Below are 21457 nucleotides of genomic sequence, written 5' to 3'. Positions count from 1 at the left end.
CTTTAAATGATGGAATTTATTATGAGAATACTAATGAAGTAAATCTTATTGGCTACACTGATAGTGATTGGGCTGGAGATATAGAAACAAGAAAAAGTACTTCAGGGTTTGTATTTCATCTTGGTTCTGGTGCAATTTCATGGTCGTCAAAGAAACAACCAGTAGTAGCACTCTCTGCAGCAGAAGCAGAATATATAGCAGCAGCCAGTTGTGCAACACAAGCAGTTTGGCTAAGAAGAATTCTTGAAGAATTGAACGAGAAACAAAGTACTCCAACAACAATATTTTGCGATAACAAGTCAGCTATTGCATTTTGCAAAAATCCAGTATTCCATGGAAGATCTAAGCATATTGATATTCGGGTTCATAAAATCAAAGAGTTGGTAAATGAGAAAGAAGTTGTGATCGAGTACTGTCCAACTGAAGAACAAGTTGCAGATATATTTACAAAGCCATTGAAGACTGAATTATTTTACAAATTGAAGAAGATGCTTGGAATGATTAATTCTGCAAGTTTGATTTAAGGGAGGCAATGTTGATTAAAAATTTTAAATCAACTTGCATAGATTAGAATTTTCATGAAGCATGGTTAAAGAATTGAAGAAGCAAAGTTTGAGTTGAATACAATAATCATCAATTGGCTAGATATTGCTAGAAGCTAATGTTGGAAGCTTAAAGATTTTTTAAGAACATTCAAGAGAGTAGTATAACTACAACATTCTACAACAATGAAGAAGTTCAAAATCAAATTGAATTGGAATTGAAAGGAAGTTGCACCCATCACCTCCATACTAGAAGAATCATGAAGTGCATTGAAAGGTTCAAGATTGATGACTAAGCTTAATGAAGAATTTTCAAGATGTACTAGAAATTACTTATTTGAATAGTCAAAGTAAGAAGCAAAGTTGGATAAGTATGTGTATTAAGAAGTTAGTAGAATCATGAACTTTTAGTATGAAACTTTGCCTATATAAAGGCATATATGCCTTATGTATTTTGTGTGTTCCATAATAAAATGTGTATATTTTGAAATGTAAAAATTTTCTCCCTTGTTTTATGAGTGTTAGTGAGTTTGAGAGATGAAAAATATGATAGTGTCATTTATATGAGTAAGTGATCCTAGGGCCAATTAGTTGTGAGTATTATACTAATTACATTAACTTATAAAACATGTTAAAGAATTATTGTTCTGTTTTCTTTTTATAGTTAAGAGTATATTATTCCTAAATAATCAGACCTTTATTTGTTCTAAATAATGAAAAAATAACGATCGATCAATTCGGGTTTATTACTTTTATATATATTGTAAAAATTATAGATAATCTATCTTTAAATAGTTTTTACAAATTAAATAGTTCTACACTTCTTAATATGTATAATTTAGAATTTAAAATTTAAAATTTATAATATTTTTGAATTAATTACGAGTTAATTTTTAGAAGATGCTGTTGTACTTTTTATTTTTTTCAAAACGCATTAGTATTTATCAAAAGGATATCAAAATAGAAGGTGAGAATAATTTAATGCCTAACATCAAGAAGTTCAGTAATATAACGTCCCCACAAATTCTTTATGTCTTATTTGCAAAGAACAGAATAACCAGCATTTGCGACCATATCTCACCATGCATTGACATAACACCATGCATCCACCGATTTGAACAGGAAAGAATGATATTTGAACACATAAATTGGTGATTTACATTTGTACAGTTGATTTACAACCATTAATAAGAACTTAACTTCTATTTACGTTTATCTATTGAATTTTCTTCGCTAAATTTTAACCGATAAACACCCATTTAAGTGTACAAATAACATTATAAATCTCTTCCAACATTGAGAGTAGTGATTTTTAAGCCCTTGTAAAGCCAAGGGTAAAAGGAATGCCAGTAGCACTCAACCATGGTTCAGCAGCGCTAGTGGGTCCACCTCTGAGAAATTCAGCAGCAGTGAACCGTGCAGCTTCATTCCTACTAATGAGGCCATGATAACCCTTCCACTTAATCCTTCCTTGAACATTGGCACCAGGTCCAGTATTTGCATACTCAGCATACCACAAAGTATCAAGGTGCACGGTTCCAGCCCAAGGAAACCACCCTTCTGGGTGAATGGCATCGCTGATCATTGATTCCATAATCAGTGTCTTTGAGTAAGGCTTCCATGGCCTACCCAAGTATGACTTGGTGGTGAACCTCGCAGGGAACAGAGCAGGCTCTGGGACAATCTCACAGTTCTGGAGGACGATTCCGGTGGGCATGTTGGGTTGCGTTGTGCCGTCGGCAGTTACAGTGTTGAATTGTTTATCATCAGGCTTCCTCAGGATGATCTTGCTGTTTTGGATCAAGGCTGGAGATGTGCCAAAGATGAAGTCAATGGTGCCGGAGATTTCGCAGTCCCGGTAGAATTGACGGTTGGTTTGGACGTACAAGGTGTCTTGATTACCAAAGATATGGCATTGGAAGAAAGCTGATTTGTCTCCCTGGTTTCGAAGTGCCACAGCTTGGTGTCCTTTCGGACCAGCGGTGTTTTCGAATCTCATTGCCTTAGCAATGAATCCATCAGCAGTATTGGCTGCATGCATTCAAAAAATACTAGTTATAACATACATCATTGTCTTCATCTTAATATACTCAACATAAGAAGTGCAAATTAAATTCAAATGTCAGTCTACTCCCCTCCAACTTCAATTTCTTTTCTTTTCTATCCAATATTGAAGGTTCATCATAGTTAGGGGTCAGACAAAAAGCAACATGAAATTAAAAAAAGGTGGCAAAAATGTAAAGGATCTTACCAAAAGTGGCGGTATGCATTGTTTTCACGCCTTCAACAAAGTTCTTACGACCAGTGACAATAGTCCTTGTAGGGCCATCACCGTACATAAGAATGTTCACAGCATGCTTAGGAATAATAATGTACTCATTATAGACACCAGCCTTAACGTAAATGACGTATCTACCCTTGAAGCCAGGTGGGTAAGAATCAATAGCTTCCTTGATAGTCCTGAATCGGCCACTTCCATCCTGAGCAACCACCACATGGGCTGGTCCTCGAGTCACCGGTTCAATGGATCCAGGAGAGAATTTAACCTGATCACCACCGGCAGCAGCACCAACTGCAGCACCCGCAACAGCACCAGCAGCGGCACCAGCAACAATAGCTTTACCTTTTCCCTTGCCCTTGCCCTTACCCTTACCCTTAGCCTTGCCCTTTACCTTCGCTAGGAGGTGTCTCTTAGCCAAGTGGACATCGACTTCGGCCAAGAGGTCCCGGTCTGAGGCAGAGAGCCAGGTCGGGAGCCCTTGGTCATCGACATCCGCGGCTAGAAGGCGGCGAGAGCCAGGGTGGACGTCGATCTTCAAGTTGAATTGGTCGAGGATCCTGTCCAAGTCGGCGAGGATATCAAGAGTGAGTCCTGTTGTGGTCATAACTTGGTCTAGGGTCTCTGCGTTAAGCTGTTCCTTGATGACTTTCTCGCCGCTGTCGGTTTCGTTGAAGTTGTCGAGGCAAGTTTGTTGGTAGGAGATGACAGCGCCTAGCCAATTCTTGAAGTCGGCGGACTGGTCATGAATTTTCTGGATATTCTTGCTGTCCACCAACGATGTTGAAAGTTGGAGGCTGTCCATGGCTGATTGCAAGAGGTCTTTGCAATCCTCCAGTGCCATCTTTATTCCTGGGCTGCCGTTTCCTTTTTCAACTGTTAGCCTATGGACCCATTCATAAATGAATCAATTCATTCAATTGTTAGAGTAAAAATATATAGAAATAATTCAACAATTGCATTGAGAAATTTATAATACGATAAGAATTTATCTTATTTATTATTTATTAATTATCGTAATAATTATTGAATATTAATATATATAAAATAAATTATGCCTGGTAATTTTTTTAATTATCAAATATTTTTGTTTATAATATATATGTATATGTGTGCAATGTAACTGATACCTGTCACTCATGTTCAAGGCCTTGATGACGCTTTCCGTGGCGGCTTTCACTGCGGCCGCAATGAATTCATTGGGGTCTGTGGTTCCCTTCACTGGGCCCAAGATGTCATGGCAAAGAGTTTGGTTGAGAACGTTTTGGCACATTGTGGCAATGGCCTTATCATGAAGTTCAATGTTGTCAGCACCGGAGTCATCCTTGTTTGCAATAAGCACCGCTCCGATGACCACACCCACCACGAGGATGAGACAGGTGGCAGAAATTATTACCTTTCCTTTCATTTATTTTTTTATTTATAATTTTGTATATATTTATATTTATATTTATGTATATTTTTACTTTTTTTTGTTTTTTTATTTATATATACTCTTTCTTTCTTCTATATATTTTTTCGACAAAAGTCGAAAACTAAAAATAAGAGAAAGAAAAGAAGTTTTTTCTAAAGTTTGTTTATTACCCTTCCGGGCGGTTGCCCTGAGCTTTGAGACACATTGGTAAAAAATGAGGATTTTATAGATACTTGTTTTCTCATCATGAACGGTGACAATGCATGAGGTATGTCTCACACTATTTTCAGAATTTAGGGTCTGGAGGTATTGCTGATTTCTTGGAATCTAAGTGCCGGAAATTTACTATAATAAGGCAAGATTGGCTTTTCAAGGTTCTAGTAGCGTTCAAAAATAGCTATATTTACATCCTCGGACAACATTATTTCAAGTTAAAGTTGTCCTGTTTTTTGGGAGACCGTTTGTTTTTATTGGTATGATCTTTCTTTACCTTTTTTGGTGGCATTTTTTTAGGGGATTGCATGATTATTAGAAGATAAACTCACATGTGGATCATATGATCAACGGTTCATGTTTAAGATAATCCCCACAAATTCGTTGAGGACGACTAATCCCTTTACTTGTATTTGGAAAGACAAAAGGAATAAACAAGATGTTAGATTATAGATTATATATTATAGATTAAAGATGTTAGATTATTGATTAGAAGTAATGGCTAATATAAATTAAAATTTTTTAATTTTTTTTTACTAAAAAATTCTTTCTTTGTTTAAGATCAGGTAATGTACGTAGGGTTGAAAGATATTTACAATTTTTTCCTCGATATTTTATTTAGTTATTTATCTTTTAAATGCACGGACAGAAAAAAATTTTGACCCATAATAATAGAAAAATTAGCAACCATGTTAGAGAAACATAAAATATCAATCATAAAGTACATACTGAAATAAAAAAGATCAGTTATCACATTTATAATCGAATTTTATAAATAGTGTAATTAAACTCGATTCATATTTATAATAAAAATTTTATAAATAATATTATCAAATTTGATTTACATTTATATCAAAATATAAATAATTTAAAAATATAAAAATATTGGTTACTAATTTTTTATAGTTGAATAATCAATTTTTTTTACAGTAGCATAATCAAAAGTTTCATAAATGCAAACAATAAGCTACCGCTATATTTTTTTGTAACATATCAAATTTTTAAGAAATTTAATTCTATTTAAATTGGATTGATTTCATTAAATTAGGTATAATTATATTCACTTCTTGTTTAAAATAATTAAGTTCATCAATTTATTATAAATTGAGTTTAATTATTAAAGCATTTGAAGTTTAACAGCTAATTTTAATTAATTTCACAAACATATAAGTAAAAGTATAAAATTTAAGGTGAATTAGAATTCGAGGCCAAATTGAATTGCATATGGTTTGATCATAAATGAGATAAGTCATTTAGGCCATTTGAAGAGTTTTAAAAGTAATTTTTTTAAACTTTTGACTTATGAAAAATAGTAGTATTAATATTTGGTATAATTTTTAAAATTAAATTGCAGTTTTTTAAAAAATTATATAAATAAGTTACTTTTAAAGAAATAGTTTAAACAATAAATGCTTATATTAAAAATAACTTATAAATAAGTTATTTTGTGTTTGGTTTTTTAGTTCTAAAAGTACATATTTTAAGAGAAAAGTGATAAAAAAACTTTTTATTATTAGAAAAGTCATTTTTTTTAACTTCTCCTTAAACACTAAAATAACTTTTTAGAAAGTTACAATTTTGTTTTGAAAATTGTACCAGACATTAATACTACACATTTTCATAAGTTAAAAGTTAAGAAAAGTCACTTATGAACCTAGCCAAACGGGCCCTAAAGAAGTTAGAAAAAATGACCTCTCTCATAATAATATTATTTTTTATCTTATTTTTATAAAATAAACATTTTTAAAACTAAAAATTCCAACACAAAATAATTTATTTATAAACTACTTTTAATATAATCATTTATTATTTAAGCTATTTTTTAAAAAAAATTTAATTCAATTATTTATCCAAATTACACCTTAATTTATTGTTTAAAACTTACTTAAATGTGTAGTTAAATCCTAAATCCTAAACCCTATAAGTAAAAGTATAAAATTTAAGGTGAATTAGAATTTAAGGCCAAATTGAATTGCATATGGTTTGATCATAAATGAGATAAGTCATTTAGGCCATTTGAAAAGTTTTAAAAGTAATTTTTTTTAAACTTTTTGACTTATGAAAAGTAGTAGTATTAATATCTGGTATAATTTTTAAAATTAAATTGTAGTTTTTTAAAAAATTATATAAATAAGTTACTTTTGAAGAAATAGTTTAAACAATAAATGTTTATATTAAAAGTAACTTATAAATAAGTTATTTTGTATTTGATTTTTTAGTTCTAAAAGTACTTATTTTAAGAGAAAAGTGATAAAAAGCTTTTTATTATAAGAAAAATCATTTTTTTTACTTTTCCTTAAACACTAAAATAACTTTTTAAAAAGTTATAATTTTGTTTTGAAAATTGTACCAGACATTAATACTACACATTTTTATAAGTTAAAAGTTAAAAAAAATCACTTATAAACCTAGCCAAACGAGCCCTAAAAAAGTTAGAAAAAATTACTTCTCTCATAATACTATTATTTTTTATCTTATTTTTATAAAATAAATATTTTTAAAATTAAAAATTCCAACACAAAATAATTTATTTATAAGCTATTTTTAATATAATTATTTATTATTTAAACTATTTTTTTAAATTTAATTAAGTTGTTTATCCAAATTGCACCTTAATTTATTGTTTAAAATTTACTTAAATGTGTAGTTAATTTTGTTAAAAGGTTTAAAAAATATTTAGAAAATAATAAAAAATTAGGCTAAAAGCAATTTAAAATTGGTGCTATCTCTGATGGCGTTTATTTCTTTTGTTCCATTACTACTAGAGTGGCTATAGGTATTTGACCACTTAAACTAACCATGTGGAGCATGGAGTTGCAGCTGACCATGTTTTTGACCAAGTGAGGGTCCGTAAATTTATTAATGCATGGAGCAGGGTAATTACTTTTGAGAGTATTTAATTTACTAGATGAATTAAACTATTGAAAATAAAATAAAAATAGAAAGTAAAAATTAAACTAGAAAAATATTAAAAAATTATCAAAATTTATTATTTTTATTATTAATTAATTATTAATATTTAAAAATATGAAATAAAATATATTATTAAATTATTAAATTAAAAAAAATAAATTAATAATCAAATGACGGCCAAAAAATTAGAGTTGTCTAACCTTTCTCATTAAATTAATAAAAGAAATGAAGAAGTAAATTAAGGCCAACATTTTGATGCGCAGTAATAAATTCTATTTTATTATTTTAAATTATTTTGTAAAATATGAAATTTATCAATAAATTTATATAATTTTAGTTTAATTAATTAAATTATTTTTGAAGCTTGTTTTTTATGAAGTATGTATAAAAAGATATTTTTTGTACTCCTAGTAATAAATTTTTTAATTTTTTTATACTATTTGATCTTGTGATCAATTTTATGTAAGTGTTTCAGAATTTAGGTATATTTAGGAATGTTTACGGATCGAATAGGTTCGGATTTGAAGTGACCGGGTGAGACACAAGTCTAGAACTATTAAAATTTTAAATCATGCATTTTTAGAGTATAGTTAATATATACACTTTTAAAATTGTGTTGATATAGCTAACTGAAAAACATTTCTGTACTCAGATGCTGGTCCTCCCTCACCGGCTGATCATTTGTGTCAAGTTTTCCAACAAGGAAGGTAATAAGTTGGATCCTGGAAATATTATATGTGATTTTGAATTTACCCGGTTCGGTAAGAAATGCTTTTAGCAAATAGAAGATTTGAATGTCACATGGGTGGGTTCCATCTGATAGTAGATCCTATCCATACAAGGTCGTGCAAGTCGTCTTTTTCTTCTTCCATGATTTTATTCATGAAATCCTATATAGATAGCTTCCCCTATTTTTAAGAGGGAATATTCCACTGATCATGTCACAAAGCAATCGCTGAATTCACTCTTTTGGCTTCTGCCATTGAAACAATCCCGAGATTTTCAAATATCTAGTTTGAATGCGAGTTCGTATTTTACATTACCAGCAAGCACTAAAAGTCCCTTCTTCGGGCATGTTATGTTTTATGTTAATCTTCTCTATACACTGCATATTACACTGCATATTATATGTCCTTTTTGCCTATTCCTTATCAGAATATTTTATAATTACAATTTTCTATCGATCTACAGAAAGATGGACCAGGAGCACCTGGAGGACAATCCTAGACAGTACAATGGTTGAAGTTTGATAACTCATACTTCAAGGTCTTTACCACTACTTCTACTATCACCATTTTTCAAAAAAAAATGTTTAAAAAAAGTAATGGACATTGGTAGCGTAGGGGAGTATGCAGGGGGTTATGATTTCCTTATTCCCTTTTGTATGCAGGACATCAAGGAAAAAAAGGATAAAGATTTATTGGTATTGTCAACAGATGTTGTTCTTTTTGAGGATCCATCCTTCAAGGTAAGTAACTGGAGTTTTATTTTCCATGGCTATTTTATAAATGCACATAAAATTAAACTTTTGTATAATTTGCAGGTTTATGCTGAGAACTTAAGAAGTATGCTGAGGATCAGGTAGCATTCTTCAACGATTATGCTGAAGCCCATGCCAAGCTAAGCAACCTTGGTGCAAAATTTGATCCTCCAGAGGTTTGTTGATTTTAGGTTACCCTTACATTTATTTAAATTATATATCATGGATTTGCTTATGTGACCTACACCTGGAGATTTTGTTCTTGTTTATATAAAGCTTCCTGAGCATTTCTTTTCGTTTCCTGCACATACGTGGGTCCATATAATGAGTTCTTGACCAAGTTTTCCAGTTTTCCCTTGGTATGTTTTTGTCAGGGCATAGTATTAAATCCTTATCCAAAGCCACAAGAAGAGAAGTTTGAAGCAGCAAAGTACTCAACTGGAAAGGTTCTTTTCTTGCACTGTTTATACTTATATCTTACTATTCGTTTAGCTGACAGTTGTAGAAATTTGTTAGGCATCTCATGAAAGACTAACACAAGAAAATTTCATATATATGCGCATATTGTTTATGGTTTCAATTTTTCTGGTTTGGTGTAGGATTAAAAACAAGTGTCATGTTTTCTTGTCCCAGTATCTTCTTTAAGTAATACAGGAAGAAGTATTTTCAAATCATGTGATATCCATGTAAAATTTGGAAGTCTTAAATGAAGAAGAAAGGAATAAAAAATTCAATAGTGTGCCTATTTGAATTACAGAGAGAGCTATCTGATGCTATGAAGCAGAAGATTCGATCTGAGTATGAGGCAATTGGTGGAAGCTCAGAAAAGTCCCTACAGTCAAACTATTTTCTTAATATCATGATTATCATTGCTGTTTTGGCACTTTTGACATCACTGCTTGGAAACTAGTTTTTGGAAGTAATCCAAAGTAACTTTCATTTATATTTTTGGAAAAGACTCAAAAGAAGTTAGAAAAGTTGGAACGGGCAATTGGAAAGGCCAAGAAGGAAAAGCTGAAACAGAAGAGATGGAATGAGGCTTATGTTAGCTATTATGAGGAGGTTACAACGTCAAGTAGTTCTAGTTTAGTTCCACTACCACCGCCGCCACCCTCAATGTCTTCGGAGAAGGACTATGATGATGATGAGGATGAAGATGACACTGAAAACTATAACTGATAGTTTTAGTATGGTTAAACAATATACTAGGAATTATAGTTGATGATCAATACATTTTGTTTATGTTTTGAATTATATTGACTTGCTTGTTTATAATACTTTTCTTTTATTTTGATAATACGATGAATATGTTTATTTTTTAAAATATTATAAATATTCGAATACAAATTAGATAAAAATTTGTATTATATTTATATTTATTTTGTATGAAAACAAGTTTATTTTGTAATTAGAAAAAAAAATTCTATTTTACCTTACTGACGAATTTACAGACGGATTTTCTATATGTAATCAGAGTGAGATGATTTTCCAAAGTTTAAATTACAGACAAAAAATCCGTCAGAAAATTTGTCTGTAATTACAGACAGAAAATTTGTCGAAAAATTCGTCTGTAATTATAGACGGAAAATTCGTCGAAAAATCTATCTGTAAATACAGACGAAAAATCCGTCGGAAAGTTCGTCGTCTTCGAGAAATGGATGGAGAATTTACAAAGGGAAAATCCATCGGTAACTGATAAAAATCCATCGGTAATTTTTCGACGGAAAAAAATCTGTCGGTAAATAATTTCCGATGGAGTTTTTACAGAGGGACAAAATCCGTCGGTAACCAAAAATTCGTCTGTAATAAAGACTAAATCTGTCTGTATTAATCTATTTTCTAGTTGTGGTTGTCCCACTTGCTCCATGTTTAGTGTTCCGTCCACGGTTAGCTACCAAGACTTATCGGATTGGTTTTATAACCGACAAATGAGACCCATCGAACGTAGGACAGGCATGCATAATCTGCATATGTTTGATATTGTTTGGAATCGCTTAATTGCTTTGATTTGCCTAATTGTACGTGTTTCCTGATTATTTGCTAATTGTCTTACTTGCTTTACATGTGCATTACTTGTCCATATTGTTTGTATTTGTATAAGAGTTGAATTACTTGAGGGATGGTTCAATTCTTAGATTATTTTGTTGGAAAGTAGTGAAAGTATGAAGGATATTGGGTTAGAGATAGAATCCCCTATGATAGTTGCCAAGTTATGGATTAGTGAGGACCTAGGATGAATAATTGATGAGAGGGAGCTTAGGACGCTTAGTAAGTTTGTATTATAGCGCATTGAATTTATTTGGCACTTTTACCGTACTGGAAACCCATGGGTCGAGGGTTCTCATTTCCCATATATCTCTTGTTTTTCAGATGCAGGTCCTAATGCTCAGCAGTGAGTTATGCTTCATCTGAGAGATAACGAAGATCTTTGGACCCTGTTTATTTTCTGCTTAGGATCTCTCTGTATTTTTATTTTGAAGAACGTACATTATGTATTTAATCTTTTTGAAAATTTGCCTATAGAGACTTGATGTATTTTGGGAGAGATAGAAAATTTTGTTGTCAAACTGCTTTTACTCTATATCCTAGTCGGCCTAAATTTTGCGGGTCGCGACTAGTAGCTATTTACATATATCATATACCTATATTATGTTTTGATCTCATTCTTATCTTTATGTCGTTATCAATGCACGCTTTATCTTTTGTTAACACGTGAGTGTTACGCTTCGCGATTTTATTTTACGCCTTTTTCAGGCTTCTCGTTTAATACTTACTTTCAATTATATTTTATATTATATATTACAATCCACCTTGAGAGTCATACCGCCACCTTAATATCGTTGACTTATGACTCGAGTATAAGAATTTGTATATTAGGGTGTTATAAAACCAATTGAAATTACATAATTAAATAGAAAATTAAAAACTTGAGAAAACATAATATTATCCTACCCTCTTTAAAATAACATATAAGTTATCCTTTTTTATGTGTCATATTTTAATGTATGTTTATTTATTTTAAATTTTTAGTAGAATTTGTTGGATGACTAATTTATCGAATAAAATAAAAAATAAGAAATTGATTCCGGATCATTAAAATTTGTTGAAAATTTAACAAAATATTGTAAAATAATATTATATATTACTCTTTTATTTTTCACACAAAATCTCTTATTTCTAACAAAAATTAAATAAAAATTCAGACATTCATAAAAAATAATTACAAACTAGTTATATTAATTTTTAAAAAAAAGATATAAAGTGTTTTAATTTTTTGTCATATAATTCTAAACCAAATTGTATAGAATAAATTTCTAAATTTAAAGATCTACTTGACACGATAAACTTTTTAAATTGAAAATTTTTACGGTAATAATAATTTGTGTTTTTATTTTTAATTTGTCACATCAATATTTTAGTTTAGAATTTAGTTAATATAAAAAAATTTTAAACTCATATTTTAATAAATGTATAACAATACATTAAATTAAATATCGAATTCGAATGTGCACATTAAAAAAGATAACTTACATGTTACTTTTAAAAGAATAGTACAATAACATTACCTAAAATAAAAAGGCAAATTAGTTTCGTTGATAGAAAATTAATTAGTTCTTAGCCTAGGTTACTAATGACAGCCTCGCCGGCAATCCTCCAATTTCTTTCTATTTATCTCAGCCCCATAAGCCTCATGAAACATAATTCATATAAATAAATAGGTGATTTCTTCCAAACTCATAGTAATTTTATAGGTGATTTATCTTTGTTTAGATGTCACCATCATAGTTATTGATAAAAAAAATTTTCAGAATTCATTAATTTATTCATTAAATATTTTCACACTATATTATATTCTATATTATTTATATTATACCACATAATATATATGTACTTTAAAAAGTTTTTTAAAAGTTAATTTATATTTATTAAAATTAAATCTAATATAATTTTATATATTAATAAATAAAACTTAATTTTGATATATTATTAATATAAAATATTTTTATACATATATTTAATCACATAATGTTATGTTAATAAAAATAATTATTTTTCATATTGATTACATAAATAATTATCTAAAAGAACAGATGTAATTGAATGATTATATAAAATATATATCAAAATTAAATTCTAATAAATATTTAAATTTATTTATATATTTTTGTCTATTATAAATTTTTTAAATTTTATAATTTATTTTATCAAATATAATTATTATTATTATTTATATTTATTAAAAATTATTTTTAATTTGATTTACCAAATATAACTATTATAACTTTTAAAAATTATATTTTCAAAGTCATTTTAGTAAGTTATTTAGTAGATTTACTTAAATCCACCCTAAATCTCTTAACATTGTCGTTAAGGTAGAAAAAATTAAGAATTTGGATTAATAATTAAATTCATTCCTAAAAATTTTTTTAATCAAATTAATTTATTAAAAATTAAAAATTAATTATATTTATTTTTCGGTCACACTATTAATAATTTCTGTTAATGATTGAGGTTGCAAAACGTTAATTGACAATATACATGATACTTGATATGTCTAATTGAACATTGGTCACTATGTTTATGAAAATATATTAATTTAATTTTTTTTTCCAAACATAAACCCTATTTCCAATATGATCGATCTATTAAATTAATAGATTTTTATAAATATATTTGGTCAACGTCTAATTAGATATGTTAGGTGTTATGTATGTTATTATTAACATTTCATATCATCAATAATGGACAAAAATTTGTTAATAGATTAACTAAAGAACAAATATAATTCATTCATAATCTTTAAAAGACCCGTTTGATTGATAAAATTTTTCAGAGACAAATTTAAAAAATATTTCATCTTTAAATGACTAATTTGATTATTAACCTTTGAAAATTTAGATAAAATTAAAAGGATAAATTAAACATATAAAATTTGAAATCATATCAAAATTAAAATTATAAAATAATCTAATTTAAGAGAAAATTTATAAAATTAATTGACTAATTTAAGATTATAATATTTAAAATTTTAAAGAGTGGTTAGATTCTAACTTGTACGCTCCTTACTACTGCATAACTATTAGACTTAATTTTTAAGCTTTACTCTTTATAGGTTGGACTAAAAAAAACAACATAAAAGTAAAAAAATAAAATAAAAAAATCCATCATTAAATTCATCTTAATTTACTCACATCATACAGTATCTATATATAACAATTATTCATACAGTACCATGTAGTATATTTATGCTATAGATTCATTATGAGCTTTGACTTTTATACTTCATCAATTAATATACCTTTAAAAAATTTTCTTGATTAATGTTTGTGATGGTGACACCTAAGCAAGGATAAATCACCCACAAATTTACCATAGATTTGAAAGAAATCACCAAATAAATAATATTAGTTGTAAAATTCTCTTACGGTTACAAACCACATGTACAAAGATGGTTTCACCTGAGCTTCACAGTAAAAACTTCAAAGTGTAAACCATACCGTACACTACAAAAATTATACAACTACACTTAAAAGAAGGAATAAAAAAGGGGAAAAAAGAAAAGAAAAGGAAAAACTCCGAAATTGGAATTACATTTTGCCTATGGCTTCTAACCTCCCACGGAAGCTAAGCTATTCATTTTGTGAATCCAACATCGTAAGGAATGCCAGTTGCCCTCAACCAATCATCAGCAGTACCAGTGGGTCCCGCTTTGAGAAACTGTCCAACAGTGAATGCCGCAGCTTGGTTCCTATCAATGTTTGGGTGGTAACCTTTCCACTTAACCCTTCCTTGAACATTAGCACTGGGTCCAACGTTGTTGAACTCAGCATAGTACAAGGTATTAAGAAACTGGGATCCAGCCCAAGGAGCCCATCCATCAGGTGAGAAAAGGTCACCCAAATTCGACTCCATAACCACTGTCTTTGCATACTGTTTCCATGGCCTACCAAGGTACGATTTCACTGAGAGTCTGTCGGGGAAGAGTTCCCTCTCCGGCATGATCTCGCAGTTCTGGATAACGATCCCTGTTGCCATGTTCTTTTGCGCCGTACCGTCTGCCGTGACGGTGTTGAATTGGTTGGGACCTGGCTTCCGAACTATGATCCTGGAGTTTTGGATTATGGTGGCGGATGCGCCGAAGATGAAGTCGATGGTACCGGAGATCTCGCAGTTTCGGAAGAATTGACGGTTGGCTTGGACGTAGAGGGTGTCTTGGTAACCATGCAGCGCGACGTCGAAGAAAGCGGACATGTCTCCTTGGTTTCGGAACGCCACTGCTTGGTGTTTTGCCCAACCTGCGGTGTTTTCGAATGCCATTGACTTCGCGATGAACCCAGGCGCTGTGTTCGCTGCATACATGAAAAATAAGTGTTTAGAATTTAAAATTTAAAATAATTAATAAAAAATTACTAATACAATTTTATGAGTTTATTTTTTACACACTTTACAATAAAAAAATTCACATTTAACATGTAATAATGTGTTATTACAGTAATAATATTTAATTTAATCATCTACTCCTTCAACTTTGGTCGATGACAATGTAAAATTTTAGCACATGAAAATCAACTCAAATTTTGTTTTAATTTTTAAAATTTAACGAAGACAAAGACAAACAACAGGAATAATAATAATAATAAATGCATTATAATTTCTTAAAGGGATTTAACGAATGGGATAAAAAAAATATAATGCAAAGTAACAATATTAATAGATCACAAAATCTAATGTATTATGGGTTATTTTGTCACTTAAAATGGTACTTTTAGTATTTATCTTTCTAAAGAACATTGAAATAAAATAGTTATAATTTTAGTTTACCATTTCTTTTTCAGTTCAATCATGTTAACTTTTGATCTTCAAAGGAAACAAATAAAACACACAATTGAAAACATAAATAATAGATGTAAAAGTATAGATAAACAACTTCTTACCGAAGGTTGCAGTCTGCATTGTCTTGACACCATCTACAAAGTTCTTGTGACCAGTGACAATAGTCCTTGTTGGGCCATCACCGTACATAAGAATATTCGCTGCAGTCTTTGGAATGATAATATACTCGTTGTAAACCCCAGCCTTAACATAGATAATGTATCTTCCTTTGAAGCCATTAGGATATGAGTTAATAGCATCCTTAATGGTCCTAAATTGACCACTTCCATCTTGAGCAACCACAGCATTTGGTGCACCGTTGCCACCTCCGCCGCCGCCATTTCCCATGAGCTTCCTATCCGCTGCAGACATCCAACCCGGGAACCCTTCTGCATCCACATTGTTATCGGTTGCCTCCATGAGGCGGCGAGAGGCAGGTTTCAAATCCAATTTCAACCCAAAGGTTTCAAGGATCTTAGACAAATCGGTGACAATATCAAGCGTGATCGCAGTGAGTTTCCCCATCTGGTCCAAGCTTTGAGTATGCAACTGCTCTTTCACTTTGGCCTCGCCGTCTTGCGAGTCGTCAAAACCTTCCATGCAAGATTGTTGGTACGAGATAACAGCACTCAGCCAGTTCCTGAAATCAGGCGTCTGATCATGAACAGCTTGAATGTTGTTATCTCGGACCAAATTTGCTGATGCCTCCAGGCTATCTAGGGCAAATTCCAACAAATCTTTACAGTCATCAAGGGCCATCTTGATGCCCGGGCTTTGACTGCCATGATCCACTGAGAGCCGATCACTCATATTCAAAGCCTGAATCACGCTCTTAGTAGTTGCTTCCACCGAGGCGGCAATGTAGGCCTTAGGATCCGACCCTGAGGATTTAACATCCTTGAGCGTGTCCTGGCAAAGCTGAGGGTCATCGGTCCCCTGGCACATTGAAGTCACAGTCCTTTGGTGTTCTGCTAACGAAGGATCGCTACTCTTGTTGTTCACGACGACAACTACTCCGATGGCAACACCCACAACCAGGATGAGGGAAATACCGGACACAAGGATTTTTCCTGCGGCCATTTTGTATTTGTTTCACTCTTTTCTTTCTTCCCTTTTTTGTTTTTTATCTCTTTTTCTAATTGTTTTTTTTTTTTAATCCTAGGAAACAACTATGGAAAACAACATGTAATTTTTGGGAATATGATATTTAAATTCCCTCCCGCTTTATTGGTTTATTGTTTGGGAGGATGATGATTGATTTGTATGTGTATCAAAGTATTATTGATTATCTGAACTGAGGATTAGTTTTATGTATTTATAGGAAGCTCAATGTTGAAGTTATTTTTAGCAGTCTTAGAATAGATAATGAGACTTCCAATCTTTACGTGAATGAGTGTTCAATGTTGTTGCTGATTTCGGAAATTCCTATATTAAGTAGTCATAGAGACTCTTTCAAGTGCCTGTAGTCTTGGGGAACCGCATGGTTTTTGTGGTGGACTTGGAAGGTCTTTAATTTCTTAACATAAATTAATTGATAAGTAAAAATTACTACATCAAATAGGATACAGCAATATTAGAGAGATTGAAAAAACAGTCAAAATTTAGTTTTTTTATTTAATATTCATTAATTGTTATAATAAATAATAAATATTAAATAAGATAAATTTTAGTTATTTTTGATTAATTCGTTTTGGTTATTAAATATTTTCGTTTCGATATTTAGATATGGAAAAATATTTGATAATAAAAAAAATTAGTCAAAATCAGGCAGAAGCTATTTTATTTAGTATTTATTAATTGTTGTAATAATTAATAAATATTAAATAAGATAAATTTTAATTGTTTTTTTTGCCTTTTCAACATGAAAAATTTTAAAATGTAGAAGTTAAGAGTTAAAAATTAAACTAAAAGTCATATATCCAAATAAAATTATTATAAAATTGGTGCTAATATATACTACCTAGCTAGAGCTGTAAATACTAGTTTCTTTACAAGCTATTCAGTTTTGGTTAGGCTTATATGTCTTCCTCTTCAATATCTTCAGTGTGTCTGGAGGGCAGGGGAATAACGAACTCTTTTTAACGAACTAGAAATATTCCTTACATCTTCTTATGTCTAAAACATAAACATGAAAAGGTTTAGAAACTGTTATTTGGCCAGTGGTGGAACCAAAATTTTTCTTGACGAGGGCCACAAAAATTTAAGGGGGCTTGGTTAAATATTTATGTATAAACCATTAGAAAAAATACATTACGTATTGTAAACAAAAAAATGATATGTATATTTAAAAAAATTAGCTGTTATATATTTATAAATAAATACATATATTACTGAATTTATTTTGATATCTATTTTATGATTTAATCTTTATTTTATATAAATTATTGATTTAGTAGTTATTTTTATGTACATTAATATGGTGTATAATAAATATAGAGTAAAATATATTTTTTATTTTTTAAGTTTGTGAACATTTTAAAAAATATTCTTAAATTTTATTTTATTTTAATTTTATTCTTAAAATTTTTAATTTACATCAATTGTACTACTCTTGCCAACTAAATTTTTAAAAAATTTAAGAATAATTTAATTATAATATTTAACAATTAGGTCTAATTTGCTTGTGCTAAAGGTTATTCTTTTAAATTTGTTGGTGAATTAGTTCTAAATTTCTTAAAAAATTAATTATGGTATATTTAATACAAATTGAAAATTTTTAGAACCAAATTAAAACAAAATAAAATATAAAAATATATTAAAAATTTTTGACAAATTTTAAAAACAAAAAATATATCTATAAATATCAATTATGTTATGTTGTGTACATCAATTTCAATCACTGTATATAAATACGTACAAAAATTTAAAAATTGAAAAATAAATCCCACCTTTATTCATACACACGTGTTCCATTCCACTTTCACCAATTTCAATCACCAAAACCACCTCCTCTTTTCTTCTCTCTTCAAATGCGATTTTCTCAAAAAAATTCACTACCATCTTTGTTGCAATTTTCTCCCACACTACTTCAACTAATTTTTACTATTTTTTTCTCTATCCATAAAAATGAACATAATTTTGCTAATTATAGTTTTACTTTAATTGAAACTTTAAACTAATATAAGTTTATCATTGTAAAAAGATTTCTGATAAGAGTAGTAAGGTTGATGATGCAGAAAATGAAATTGTAGAATGCAGAGAAAAGAACAAAAGAGAAGTGAATTGAGAAAAAATCAGAATTAACTATTATGTATTGAACTCACTTCTTTATGTACAAGGCATTGTTATTTATAAAGACATATTGTGTAATTGAATTTTGTAACAGTTTATTGACTCAATTACACATTCTTGATCTTGATCCTTGACAGCCCCCTCAAACTGAGTATAGGGGATAACAAACACGAAGTTTACCACAAAATTTGGAAAAGAGAGTCATCGATAGTGGCTTGGTTATATGTCAGCCACCTGATCTGAGGACGGAATATTAGTGACAAATAGTTTCTTATGTGTAACTTGGTCCCTCACAAAGTGAAGATCTAGCTCGAAATGCTTAGATTTGCTGTGTAAAATTGGATTTGCAGCAAGAAGGCAAGCACTTTGGTTGTCACAGTAGAGAGTAAGAGCTGTGGTGAAAGAGAGATGTAACTCATGAAACAGTTTTGTGTCCAAATGACTTCAGATTGAGCTACAGCAATTGCACGAAACTCAGCTTCTATGCTTGATCGGCTAACGGCACGTTGCTTGTTGTTTTTCTATGCAATCAAGTTTGTTCCTAGGTAGACACAATATCCAGTAACACTTTTTCTATCATCAACATCTGCTCCCCAATCAACATCTAAAAAAGCAAATAATCAAAAGTCAATGCAGACTGTAAATAAGAGACCCTGATATATACTTCCTTTAATATATCTAAGTATCCTTTTGAGTGCTTTCCAATAATTGACTGTGAGATTGTGCATATACTGATAAATCTTGTTAACAGCAAATGTGAGGTCTGGCCTAGTAAGTGTGAGATATTGGAAGGCCCCTATAATAGAACGAAATAATTTTGGATCTTCAAAATGAGAGGAATCATTAGCTGACAATTTTAAAAAAGCAACCATAGGAGTTGGGGCTAAATTAGCCATAGTCATTTTGGTTCAATCAAGTAAGTCAGTGATATATTTCTTTTTATGTAGTAAAATTTGAGAATCATTCATGTAATTGGCTTCTAAGCCAAGAAAAAAAATTGAATTTGCCAAGATTTTTAAGAGAGAAAATAGAGTGAAGCTGCTAAATTAATAATTGTAATTTAGAGGGATTATCTCCAGTTAATAGAATGTCATCAATATATACACATAATAGAGTTATAGATGTATTAGTATGTCTTATGAATAAAAAAGGATCTGAACGAGTACTAATAAAATCAAACTTCTTTAATGTGGCAGATAAGGTTAGAAACCAAGCTCTTGGAGGTTAGTGTCACAAAATCCTTGAGGTTGTTGCATATAAACCGTTTTACGCAAATCACCTTTGAAAAATGCATTGTCAAAATTAATTTGTCTCAATTGCCAGTCTCGAGACAAGGCAATTAAGAGTACAATTCGAATAGTTTGAGGCTTAATCACAGTATTAAAGGTTTGCTCAAAGTTCACCCCCTCTCTTTGATAAGATTTCTTGGCCACAAGTCTAGCTTTATTTTTAATGACTTGGCCTTGAGGGTTCTTTTTAAATGCAAAGACCCATTTGCTGCCTATAATGACAACACTAGATGGTGGAGAGGTTAGATCCCATATTTGGCATTTTAAAAGTGCAGAATACTGAGTTTGCATTGCCTATTTTCAATGAGCATGTTTTAATGCTTCCGAAGATATTTTTGGTATATGATGTAGAAACTCTGAATCACTATGCAATGAGAAAGTAATAGTAGAAAAGACTCGAGGTTTAGAAATTTCAGATTTAGATTTGGTTTTCATTGGGTGAATGTTGGATGGTCGTGGAGGAAGAGGGGGTGATACTTGTGATGAAAAAGAAGAGATAATGGGTGGTTGCAGAGGTAACACTATTTCCATATCTGAAGTTGGAATTGGGCCAGTAGGCATTGTAGGAGATTGAAGGTCACGATTTACTGATATAAGATGTAAAGCTGAGTGAGGCAGATTTGAAGAGGGAGGGGAAGAGATAGAGGAAGAAATTGGTGTTTCTAAAGGAGGTGTGTGTGACTGAATTGGTGATGGTGGTCCAGGAATAACTTGTGGTGTAAGTAAGAGAGGTGAGGAGTCTGAAATAGAAGAATATTTTGAAGTAAAATGGAAAGAGTATAGGAATCCTGTTTCATCAAAAACATTTCTTGATATGTATAATTTACCTGATGGAGAAAGACATTTATAGCCTTTGTGTCTAAAATCATAGCCTAAGAATAAACATAAATGAGACTTGTAATCAAATTTATGTTTGTTGTAAGGCCTCAAGAGAGGATAGCAAGCACAGCCAAATACTTTGAGAAAAGTGTAATCTGGTTGCTGATGAAAGAGTTTCTCCAAGGGAGATAATTGATTGAGAATAGGAGTGGAAAGTCTATTAATGAGATAAGCAGCAATTTGAAATTCATAATTCTAGAACTGTAATGGAAGAGTAGCTATGGCAAAAAATGATACACTAACTTATGTAAGATGTCGATGTTTTCTTTCCACTGTCCCTTGTTGTTGATGTGTATAAGAACATGAAAGTCTGTGAATGATTCCCTGCTCAATCAAATAAGTCTT

The 21457-nt window shown here is 30.6% G+C and overlaps 2 protein-coding genes and 1 long non-coding RNA gene across 3 annotated transcripts; 1 reads left to right on the top strand and 2 right to left on the bottom strand.

The window, feature by feature from the left end:
- Positions 1-1655: 1655 nt before the first annotated feature.
- LOC112710601 (pectinesterase) lies at positions 1656-4425 on the bottom strand. Its single transcript, XM_025762887.2, has 3 exons — positions 3951-4425; positions 2794-3704; positions 1656-2573 (listed from the first exon to the last, which is right to left on the bottom strand). Exons 1-3 carry the CDS (start codon positions 4226-4228, stop codon positions 1855-1857), a joined length of 1908 nt encoding a protein of 635 aa, XP_025618672.1. The 5' UTR covers positions 4229-4425; the 3' UTR covers positions 1656-1854.
- A 4478-nt stretch (positions 4426-8903) lies between these two features.
- On the top strand, positions 8904-9773 carry LOC112708971 (uncharacterized). The gene is made up of 3 exons (XR_011865102.1): positions 8904-9016; positions 9215-9286; positions 9440-9773. It is a non-coding gene; the product is annotated as an uncharacterized lncRNA (long non-coding RNA).
- A 4444-nt stretch (positions 9774-14217) lies between these two features.
- Positions 14218-16983, bottom strand: LOC112710602 (pectinesterase/pectinesterase inhibitor-like). Its single transcript, XM_025762888.3, has 2 exons — positions 15776-16983; positions 14218-15190 (listed from the first exon to the last, which is right to left on the bottom strand). Exons 1-2 carry the CDS (start codon positions 16791-16793, stop codon positions 14475-14477), a joined length of 1734 nt encoding a protein of 577 aa, XP_025618673.1. The 5' UTR covers positions 16794-16983; the 3' UTR covers positions 14218-14474.
- Positions 16984-21457: the final 4474 nt, after the last annotated feature.

Source organism: Arachis hypogaea, chromosome 9 (assembly GCF_003086295.3).
Source record: "Arachis hypogaea cultivar Tifrunner chromosome 9, arahy.Tifrunner.gnm2.J5K5, whole genome shotgun sequence".
Taxonomy (NCBI): Eukaryota; Viridiplantae; Streptophyta; class Magnoliopsida; order Fabales; family Fabaceae; genus Arachis; species Arachis hypogaea.
This window is presented reverse-complemented; position numbering and strand designations above follow the sequence as displayed.